This window comes from Chrysochloris asiatica, unplaced genomic scaffold (genome assembly GCF_000296735.1).
Source record: "Chrysochloris asiatica unplaced genomic scaffold, ChrAsi1.0 scaffold00040, whole genome shotgun sequence".
NCBI lineage: Eukaryota > Metazoa > Chordata > Mammalia > Afrosoricida > Chrysochloridae > Chrysochloris > Chrysochloris asiatica.
This window is the reverse complement of record NW_006408558.1, coordinates 12877017-12888375: the sequence shown is the minus strand read 5'-3', so window position 1 is coordinate 12888375 and position 11359 is coordinate 12877017. Positions and strand designations below refer to the sequence as shown.

Sequence of the window (11359 nt, the reverse complement as noted above, 5' to 3'; positions counted from 1 at the left end):
AGAGCTGAGGGGAAAGGGGAGGAGGGAGAGCTGAGGAGGAGGGATACGGGAGGAGGAAGAGCTGAGGGGAGCGGGGAGGACGGAGAGATGACGACGACAAGGAGGAGGGGAACTGAGGACAAGGAGGAGGGAGATGAGAGGGGAGGGAGAGGAGGGAGAGATGGCAGAGCCTCTGGGACAGGGAGGGAGTGCCGTGGGGTGGCCCCAGCTGCCTCCTTAAGATGCCACCCTGCCTCCTGCGGGCCCAGGAGAGCAGCCCAGTTCACTACCCAGAGGAGGCGGGTGACAACCAGGGCCCCCGTTGCCCCCTGGACAACAACTACTCCCACTTCATCCTGGTGGGGCCCGGCGCCTCCAAAGCCGCAGACGGACCCACGGAACTGCGGTTGCAGCTGGAGAAACACATCTCCGAGCAGAGGACGAGCTACGGGGGTGAGGCTCCTGGGGACCTAAACCCGGGGTTGGGGGAGGAGACCTGGGTCAGGGGCAAAGGTGAGGCCACGTTGCAGTGTCCCCAAGCCCTGCAGTCGTGGGCCAGAATTCCCTGCGAGTTGAGTTCTGAAGGTGTTACAAGACCATTTTCCTCTACCCCACCAGGGGGCAGTGCTGCTCAAGGAATGAGCGTCACTGTGACGTGTGGTTGGTTGTTCAATGCGGTGGAGTCGATTCCAACCCTTAGTTGATCCTGGATATGGTTTCCAAGGAGCAACTGGTGAGCTTGGACCACCAAGCTTGTAACCCAAACGACTTTACAGTCTGACGCATTAGCCCACAGTGCCACACCAGGACTCCAGTGGTTGGTTAGAAAGTCTAATTTACCATACATACATTAGCAAATAACTAAATTTTTTAAAAATGAAATGGAACAATAAAGATTCCTATCTTAAGTATTAGTGAGCTGAAGCGAACTGGTATTGGTCATTTCGAACTGATAAGCAGATGGCTTACTATGCCAGAGAATGATAAATTAAAGGGAAGTGGTTTCATGTCCTTCATCAAAAATAACATTTCAAGATCTATCCTTGAAGTACAATGAAGCCAGTGATAGGGTTAGTCACAGGTCTACAAGGAAGACCAGTTAATACAGTCATTATTCAAATATGATGCAATTGAAGAGTTTGTGATGCTGTAGGGAAAACACTGAGGAGCCCAGGTAATGTAGTATGTTCAGAGTTGCCAAAGTCAGTGTTAGAACCTACCAGCCACTCCATAGAGAAAATGAGGCTTTCTGCTCCCGTAAAGATCTACAGCCTCAGAAACCCTCTGCAGGGTCAGTATGAGTCAGAACCAGCTCTATGGCACACAATCACCACAAGGTTGGCAGTTCAAATACACAAACCACTCCTCAGAAACCCTATACCGAGTCTCTGTGAGTCAGAACCACCCACCAACAACAACAGCTTCTTCCGTGTGAAATTGATAAAACATGAAATTAAGATGCATTGATAAATATGCACTGCACTGATGACGGGAATGCAAGAGCTAGCAACAAAAAAGGATCCGTAGTTAGAAAATACGGCCTTGGAGAGAGCAATGACGCCAGAAAGCACATGGTAGAATTTTGCAAGACCAGTGACTTCTTTATCACAAATCACCTTTTTATTTTTTAATGTTTTATTGTGAATTATGTAATAGTTTACATGGGAGAACATTAGTTTTACATTCATCCTATTGTAAATTATCTCATTGCCATGGTTCCAATCCCCTCCGTGCATCATCAACCAACCAAAGAGTATACACTACAAGCCTGCCTCCTGTCATCAGCACACAGCCCCTCTCCCTCTCTGGGTCTAGAGTCCTCAGCCACTCATCTCTCCATCTCTCCCTCCATCTCTGGCATCACTTCTTCTCCGGGTAGGGTCCCCCACTCCACTCTTCTCCCTTGATGGTCCCAGGGACCTCTGCTCCTGGACTGCCAAGTTAATCACTCCCCTCCTTTTGCTAGAAAACATCTACCTTTACATTTCCAAGCCTCACAATCAGGCCTGATAACAATTATTCACTGTTGTACCACAAGAGTCCTATCCCCATCTCCTTTCATCAGCTCAGACAGATTGGGTACTACTCAGTGGAGATTCTACCTTCCTCCAGGCCATCTGGATCTAGGTTCCCTCTTGAAAGCTTGTAAGCCAGTCACTTCTTGCCTTTGTAGCCTCCTCCCCCGCCCCCCATTTTGGGTAGCCAATGTCCAAGTTGCCCATCCCTGTCTACTCTGTGTGTGGAGGGGGTGGGAATGATTCTCACTGTAAGGATTTGTTCCCTCTTTTGAGCTATTGCATCCATAGGTGTAGGTCAAGTTCATCAAATTGTATCAGATTACTCTTTTTTTCCTCTTCTTTCTTCTTCTAGTTGAGCTCTGATCATCCAGTCATTGAAGCCAGATCAAGTGGGTATTATCTGCAAGTGTGGGTGTTCTTGTCCATATGCCCTCTCTTCTTATCAGCTGGACGATCTCACTCTCCACCCTCGTCCTCTGTGGCTATGTCACTTACTCTGGGCCCAAGAGTCCCCAGGTCTTGCCACGCTGCTGGCACAACGGCACCTAATGACAACAATGACTAATATTTAGGAGCTCTGGTGGTGCCGTGGTTAAACACACAGCTGCCAACTGAAAAGTTAGTGATTCTCGCTCACCCCGCGGTTATATGGAAGGAAAAGATTCCCACTGCTGTTGTAGATTGTAACTTGTATCAGCTCTCAAGGACACAGTAGAACTGCCCCGGAGTAGGGTTTCCAAGGCCTTATGGGAGCAGACTGCCTCATCTGTCTCCCAAGAAGCAGCTGGTGGGTTTGAACCGCCAACCTTATTTATTGGCAGCGGAGCCATCATGGCTATTTTGTGAACGATGACAGCCTAGGACACCCTGTGCAGCTGATTGTCTCTGTCACATTGTCACACGGGGGTGTGGTGAGTCAAAATCCATTCAAGGCCACACAAAAACAACGAATATTTCTAAGCAAAATACACAATTGTTTGTAATACATATGGAAGCATGGTAGCTCTGTAGGTAAGCACTAGACTGTAAACCACAAGGTCAGTCAGAGGTTCAAGGAGAAAGATGAAGGAATTGCTCCAAGGGAGAAAGATGAGGCTTTCTGCTTCAGCAAAGATTTACAGTCTTGGAAACCCTCTCCAGGGTCGCTATGGAGTGACACAGCCCCTAACAACAACGTAATACATATTTTAAACAAAAAAAACAAACCTGACTTCACTGTGAGGTCAGTTGTCCACTCTCTGAAAAGCCATAATGCTTGGTCACGTTTAAATCTTCAAAATCCTGGGCACAATTTGCTGCCCTGTTTTTTGGTGGACCTTGGCTGTCCTGGGCTAGCCCTGCCTTACCTCCAAGACTTACTCAAGGGGGGGCGGCCCTTAGACGTTAGGGGGTCTCAACTGGGAGTCAGGTTCCCTCTGAGTGATTCTAAGGCTTGCCAATTGCTTGGTGTTTGAAGCCCCCAGTTAGTTTGCAAGAGACCTTGACAAATGGAGGCATCTCTAGGGGCCGCACATTTGTTAACTCTCTAAAAGTAAATTCCACGGAGTTTACAATGGAGGATTTTCCTGAAGCAGTTAGTCAGGGCTTTCTCATGAGGTACTGCCTCCAACCTTTTGGTCAGCAGTTGAACGCTTTACCGTTTACTCCATCCAGAGAATAGGAACCCCCAAAATGTCTGTTTACCTCTTTGGTTTCCCTCAGTGCATCTCCTCTGATGCCACCTGATAGAACATTCTGGAATCATGGAGACAGTCCATCTGGCCCGTCCAGTGCAGAAGACGTGGGACACTCGAAATGTGTGGCCCCTGTTTACTTACATTGTTGTTGTTGTTGTTGTTAAGTGCTATCGAGTTGTTTCTGACTCATAGTGACCTACTTGTATGAGGATTTCTGAGGAGCGGCTGGGGGGATTTGAAGCATTGACCTGTGGTTGGCAGTCCAGTGCTTATCCTACAGCGCCACACCAAGACTCCTTACTTAACATATATTTTCAGGTTCCCATACTGAAGGGTGTGGATGCCGCGTCGGGGTACTCCATCCCTAGGGGACAGGGCTTGTCATTAGCAGCTCCTGATGTGCAGTCCAGAGCCCAGCATCTCCCTGAGACCTGGTGGGCTCCTCCTGCCTGGCCCCAGGTCTTCTTCTCTCCCCTGCCAACACACTCACTCTTTCCGCAGGCACCGGCAACATGGAAATCCCTGTTCTTTGCCTGCTAGTCAATGGTGATCCCAGCATCCTGGAGGTAGGGGGCTAGGGTGGGCCAGGAACAGGGAGAGGGGGTACAGGAGGAGTATCAGACAGGTGGGCCCAGGACAGCACTTGGGGCTGATGGTGGACTCTGAGTTCCCCTCCCTTCCCTTTCTTCTTCCCTGCCTCTCCTTCCGCCTCCCTCTCCTCCGCAGAGAATCTCCAGTGCTTTGGCACACGCAGCCCCCTGGCTGATCCTGGCGGGCTCCGGGGGCATCGCCGACATCTTGGCTGCACTGGTGAACCAGCCCCACCTCCTGGTGCCTCAGGTGGTGGAGAAGCAGTTTAAAGAGAAGTTCCCCGCTGAGCACTTCACCTGGGAAGACATCCTTCACTGGACCAGACTGGTATGCAGCTGGGGCTGACTCCATCCCTGGGGGACCACCCTCTGCCCTCCAGTTCCCCCGGGACAGCTCCCCTGGCTCCACAGTCCTGGCCAGTCCTGCTTCAGGTCCTTGTGGGGTGGGGGGTCTTGGCATGTGGTGGTCCTGCCCCCTCAAACCTTTGCTTGGCCCCCAGCTGCAGACCATTGCTGTGCACCCGCACCTGCTCACCGTGTACGACTTCGAGCAGGAGGGCTCTGAGGAGCTGGACACCGTTATCCTGAAGGCCCTGGTGAAAGGTAAGGCTGGCAGGGCAGTGCCAAAGACCCTGTGTGAGGCTACAGGGGCACCTTGGTGGTCTCATCACTTCTCAGTGGGAAGACCCCCTGAGGGCATAGAGCAAGGCAGGGGTGCAGGAAGGAGTGGCCACCTGTCCACCCCCACACCAGGACCCTTTGTTCAGCACCGGGCTGCTTCCCTGTTCCTGCCTGGGATCCCAGTCTCCGGAGAGCCAGTGCCTAAAGCTGGACCTGGCACCTCCCAGGGACGATGTCACTGCCCCTGCCCTCAGGGACCACCAGACTCTGTATGTGTACATTTCAGAGGTGTTTATGACAATCACAAAATGGTGCAACCATCCTTACCATCTACTTCCAGAACATTCTCATCTCCCCATGAGGAAACCCCGGATCTACCAGCAATCACTCCCCAATTTCCCCAGACACTTTTGTTGCTAGATGCCATCGAGTTGATTCCAACCCATAGTGCTCCTGTGCACAACAGAACAAAACACTGCCCAGTCCTGTGCCAACCTCGCAATTGTTGTAACACTTGAGCCCATTGCAGTTGTCACTATGCCACCCCGTCTGGTTGGAGGTCTTCCTCTTTTTCTCTGACCCTCAACTTTGCCCAACATGGTGTCCTCCTTCTCCAGGGACTGGTCCTTCCTGATAATATGTCCGAGGCTTAAGAGATGAAGTCTAACCATCCTGGCTTCCAAGGAACATTCTGGTTGTATTTCTTCCAACACAGATTTGTTTGTTCTTCTAGCAGCCCATGGTACTTTCAATGTTCTTCTCCAACACCATAATTCAAATGCATCCGTTCTTCTGTGGTCTTCCTTATTCACTGTCCAGCTTTCACATGCATATGAGGTTATTGAAAATACCATGGCTTGGGTCAGGCTCCCTCCCTTTAGTCCTCAAGCTGACATCTTTGCTCTTCAACCCTTTAAAGAGATCTTGTCAGCAGATTTGTCTGCCAGTACTACTTCATTCGGTTCCTTAACTTCTACTTCCATGTTAATGACGTCTTCAAACAAAATGAAGTCTTTGACAACTTCAATCTTTTCTCTATTTATATGGATGTTGTTTATTGGTCCAATGGTGGGGATGTTTGTTTTCTTCACATTGAGGTGCAGCCAACGCCGAAGGCTGTGGTCTTTCATCTTCCGCTTGAGAAATGCTGATCGTGTTCTTCCCTTTTGGTTTTCTAACTCTTTGCACATTTCATTAGAATATTTCACTTTGTCTTCTTGAGCTGTCCTATGACATTTTCTGTTTAACTCTTTTACTTGCTCTTTTCTTCCATTTGCTTTAATATCGCTATGCTGGAGAGCAAGTTTCAGAGTCTCTTCTGACATTCCTTTCAGTCTTTTCTTTCTTTCTTGCCTTCCTAGTGACCTTTTGTGTTCTTCCTGTATGATGCTCTTGAAGTCATCCCACAGCTCTTCTACTCTTCGGTCTAAAGTGTCTAATGCATCATATCTGTTCTTGAGGTGATCTCTGAAGTCAGTGGGATATTTTCAAGGTCATATTTTGCTTTCATGGAACTTGTTTTAATTTTCTTCAGCTTCAGCCTGAACTTGCATAAGAGCAATTGTTGGTCTGTGCCACAATCTGCCCCTGGCCTTATTTTGGCTGATAATATGGGAGCTTTTCCACCATCCCTTTCCACAGATGTAGTCAATTTGATTTCTATGTATTCTGTCTGGTGAAGTCCAAGTATATAATCTATCATCTTTTATGTTGTGGGAAAATGATATTTGCAATGAACAAATCACTGGTCTTACAAAATTCTTTCATGGAACCCCCAGCACCATTTCTATCACCAAGACCATATTTTCCAACTATTGATCCTTCCTCTTTGTTTCCAACCTTTGCATTCCAATCACCAGTAATTATTAATACATCTTGATTGCATGTTTGATTGATTTCAGGCTGAAGAAGTTTGTAGAATTCTTCAATTTCATCATCACTGGCTTCAGTGGTTGGTGCATAAATTTGAATAATAGTAATATTAACTGGTCTTCCTTGTTGTTGTAAAGTGCCGTCGAATCGATTCCGACCCATAGCGACCCTGTATAGGGTTTCCAAGGAGCAGCTGGTGAGCTTGCAACCACCAACTTTGCAGTCTGATGCATTAGCCCACAGCTCCACGCCAGGACTGCTTGTAGGCATATGGATATTATCCTATCACAGACAGTATTATACTTGAAGGTAGATCTTGGAATGTTCTTTCTGATGATGAATGTGACACTATCCCTCTTGAATTTGTCATTCCTGACATAGTAAACCATGTGTTTGTCATATTCAAAATGGCCAATACCAGACCATTTCAGCTCACTAATGCCTAGGATATCGATGTTTATGCGTTCCATTTCATTTTTGACAACTTTGGATTTTCCTGGATTCATACTTTGTATATTCCAAGTTCCAATTATTAATGGATGTTCACAACTGTTTCTCCTCATTTTGTGTTGTGCGCCCACCCCCGCAAGCGCTAGGCAACCACTAATCTACTTCCTGTCTCTTTGGATGCCTCCTATGAATGGGCTAACAGGAGGTGAGGTCTTTTTGTGATGACTCATTTCCCTCAGCATGTTGTGTTCAAGGCTGGTGCCAAGCCTTGGCTCCTTTTCACAGCTGCACAATGCTCTACTGGAGGACGAACCACAGCTCCTTTAGTCCTGCGTCCACCAATGGACATTGGAGCTGGCTATGATGCTTTGTGCTTTTTATTGGAGACACAGCCCCAAAGCGGGAAGGGGGCACACTGAGCCAGGAGAGGCCCATCTGATAGGCTGCCAGAGTCCCTCAGTCCTGAATGCCAGCTACTATCTGAGCAGTAAAAAACCGAACTGAGGCCAAGAGCCCCTGTACCATGTGAGAAGGTACCCTGCTCCCAGGCACAACCACATACACTAAGGTCCCACAAGCCTGGCATGTCTGGGTCAGGGGACAATGGCGGGTCTCCATTGGACAACACTAAACCCTGGACAATCCCCTAAGAGTGGACCTTCCAGGACGAGGAACCGCAAAACCTCCCTCCCTATGTCAGAAAAGGGTCTGGGACCTCCACTGCCAGGAAAGAGTCTGATAGTCCACAGTGTTAACTGAGACCCTCCTGGCACCCCCATTCCTCTTATTACTTCAGAGCTCTGGGAAGTGGGAAGAGGTGTGGGGAGGGTGCCCCTTTCTGGCGATCGGGTCAGGCCCCCACCTACCTCAGCTCTGCTCAGCCTATCCCAGCAGAAGGGAGGTGAGCAGAGTGTCATTTGGGAGACACTTACCAAGCCTTGTGTCTCTCCTGTTATTTGGGGGTAGTGAATGACCCATCCGTCACAGCGCCCCCCCCCCCGTGGATGCATCTAGAAGACTGATTTGGGGGGTGGCTGTAACCCTCACCGTCATCTCCTCCCATCGGTTCGACCCCCAGCCTGCAGGAGTCACAGCCAGGAGGCGCAGCACTACCTGGACGAGCTCAAGCTGGCCGTGGCCTGGGATCGCGTAGACATCGCCAAGAGCGAGATCTTCAACGGGGACGTGGAGTGGAAGGTGCTTAATCCCACCCCAACCCCCTGGGTTAGGTGGGCCCCCACCAACTGACCAACTGTCCACCTGGGCTGTGTGGGGTCCTGAAGGGCGGACCAGGGACATGGCGAGGCCCAGGGTGGCCCGAGGGTCTGCACCCTGCACAGAAGCCAGTGCCCAGAGCCCTCGTCCCCCTGACGCCCACCGCCCCGCCTAGTCCCGGGATCTGGAGGAGGTGATGATGGATGCGCTGGTAAACGACAAGCCCGAGTTCGTGCGCCTCTTCGTGGACAACGGTGCCGATGTGGCCGACTTCCTGTCGTATGACCGGCTTCAGCAGCTGTACCGCGCGGCGCCCCCCAAGAGCCTGCTCTTTGAGCTACTGCAGCGCAAACACGAGGAGGGCCGCCTGACGCTGGCCGGCCTGGGTGCCCAGCAGCCCCGCGAGCCGCCCACCGTCCCCGCCTTCTCCCTGCATGAGGTCTCCCGCGTGCTCAAGGACTTCCTACACGACGCCTGCAGGGGCCTGTACCAGGACTGCCGTGCTGGGGTAGGGCCCGCCCCCACTGCGGTGAGGGGGCGGGGCGATCGGGAGGGGCGGGGCCTGCACGGAGCTGGGCGGGCATGAAGGCCTTGGCTGCGCCCTCCAGGAGAAGGGTCCGGCCAAACGGCCCACAGGACAGAAGTGGCTGCTGGACCTGAGCCAGAAGAGCGACGACCCCTGGCGGGACCTGTTTCTGTGGGCGGTGCTGCAGAACCGCCACGAGATGGCCACCTACTTCTGGACCATGGTGAGCAGGCCTTGCTTGGCCCCCGACACTGGGAAGGGTCTCCTCCAAGCCTTGGGCTCCTCCAGGGTTTCCAGAAAGGGTCCTGGAGGGGTGTCCGCCTCAGAGCTGGTTTCCCAGGGTCAGGAGGGTGTGGCAGCAGCGCTGGCCGCTTGCAAGATCCTCAAAGAGATGTCCCACCTGGAGACGGAGGCCGAGGTAGCCCGCACCATGCGCGAGGCCAAGTACGAGCAGCTGGCCCTGGGTGAGTGGGAGAGGACGGAAGACTCGCCTGTCCCTGCCTCTGAAGGGGACCCTAGTATCGTGAGCAACGGGGGCCAGGCCTGCAATGATGACACTGCCTTGCCCGGGCAGACCTGGTGCCCTGCACGGGGTTGGGAGGGTCACTCGAGGGTGTGGGGACATTCGGAGAGGGGACATTTGCGGATGGGAGCTCTGGAGACTCTTAGGTTTGGATAGGCCCACGAACCGCCAAAAATCAGCTGCGTGGAAACAAAGGCAGAAGGGGCCCGGAAGGAGCGGGTGGGCCGTGGAAGTGGAGGCGCCAGAGGTCCAGTCTCGGCAGCGCCCCGTACCTGTGGCCGGCAGAGCTCTTCTCGGAGTGTTACGGTAATAATGAGGACCGCGCTTTCGCCCTGCTGGTGCGCCGGAATCGCAGCTGGGGCAAGACAACCTGTCTGTACTTGGCCACTGAGGCCGACACCAAGGCCTTCTTTGCCCACGACGGTGTGCAGGTAAGGGGGACCCCACATTCTCCAGGCGTCCTACCCTTCTGCAAACCCCACCTCTGGCCACTGTAGCTTTCCCAGACTTGCCGATACGTCCAGTCCCTTGCCCCACCTGGGAGTTTAACCCCCACTAACCGCTGAGCACCCCCTTTCACCAGGCCTTTCCTAGAGTGATAGCAAATCACGGAGAGCAGGCACTTGGGTGGGTATCCTGGCTGGGGTGGCATCGTGTGGAGGTTGACCAGTGACCACCTGTCTTGCAGGCCTTCCTCACTAGGATTTGGTGGGGGGACATGGCCACAGGCACACCCATTCTGCGTCTGCTAGGAGCCTTCATCTGCCCTGCCCTCCTTTACACCACCCTCATCACCTTCAGGTACACAGAGGGACCGTCTGCCCTAGGCTCTGGGGGTGCCGGCCAGTGTCCTCCTGCCTGGCATTCCTGCAGCTCATTCCATGTAACCTCCATGTGCAAGTGGGTTCATCTCTCTCAGTGCACCTAGTAGGCTCCTTGCTGGTTGGTGGGTGTTCAAGGCCACGGAGGTACCTCTGAGAGCCTTAAAGTACCGAGTGCTCCATACCCCACAGCGAGGAGGCCCCACTGAAAGAAGGCCCAGAGGCCCTGCAGGAGTTGGACAGTCTGGACACAGAGAGGAGCTTGCTCAGCAGCCCAGACAACCGGTACCAGCCTGGGCGAGGGACTCAAGGGTGGACAGCAAGCTAAAGGAACTTGTGGGGCATCCACCCACCTGCTCACCATCAGGACCTCTTTTGTGGCGCAGGGTAGATGAGCCGGAGTTGCCGAGGGCTCTGTGCCTCCACCGTGGGCCCAGGGCTGCCTCCCTGCTCATGCGCTGGCGGAAATTCTGGGGCGCTCCTGTGACCGTGTTCCTGGGGAACGTGGTCATGTATTTCGCCTTTCTCTTCCTGTTTACCTACGTCCTGCTGGTGGACTTCCAACCACCACCCCAGGGGCCTTCAGCGCCAGAAGTCACCCTCTACTTCTGGGTTTTTACCCTGGTGCTGGAAGAGATCCGGCAGGTCAGTTTGGCACTGCGTCCACCCTCTCAGCCAGCAACTCTTCAGCTGCAGAACAGAAGCAGCATGAGGGGCCTTGAGAGGAGCTCTGACACCTGAGCCTTGTACCTGGATGTAGACTGAGCCCTGATCCCAGTCCAGACTGAGCCCTGATCTCAGTTGCAGACTGAGCGCTGATCCCAGCTCCAGAGAGGCGTTTGTCCCAGCTCTAGACTGAGCCCTGATCCTAGCTCCAGAGAGGCGTTTGTCCCAGCTCTAGACTGAGTCCTGATCCCAGTCCAGACTGAGCCCTGATCCCAGCTCCAGAGAAGCCTTTGTCCCAGCTCTAGACTGAGCCCTGGTCCCAGCATCAGACTGACCCTAGTCCATCCTTGAGTCTGGTTCCCTGCTCCAGTCTGATTCCAGTTCCAGACCAAGCCCTTATCT

The 11359-nt window shown here is 52.6% G+C and overlaps 1 protein-coding gene across 1 annotated transcript in view; it reads left to right on the top strand.

Moving 5' to 3' along the window:
• Positions 1–11359, top strand: part of TRPM5 (transient receptor potential cation channel, subfamily M, member 5) — a 21993-nt gene that overhangs the window by 3225 nt on the left and 7409 nt on the right. The window contains exons 4-15 of the mRNA XM_006861031.1: positions 249–432; positions 4175–4239; positions 4400–4591; positions 4764–4866; positions 8285–8403; positions 8597–8950; positions 9030–9170; positions 9288–9411; positions 9756–9901; positions 10159–10271; positions 10484–10576; positions 10678–10936. Coding sequence (XP_006861093.1) covers positions 249–432; positions 4175–4239; positions 4400–4591; positions 4764–4866; positions 8285–8403; positions 8597–8950; positions 9030–9170; positions 9288–9411; positions 9756–9901; positions 10159–10271; positions 10484–10576; positions 10678–10936 — 1893 coding nt within the window. The remainder of the gene's footprint in view (positions 1–248; positions 433–4174; positions 4240–4399; positions 4592–4763; positions 4867–8284; positions 8404–8596; positions 8951–9029; positions 9171–9287; positions 9412–9755; positions 9902–10158; positions 10272–10483; positions 10577–10677; positions 10937–11359) is intronic.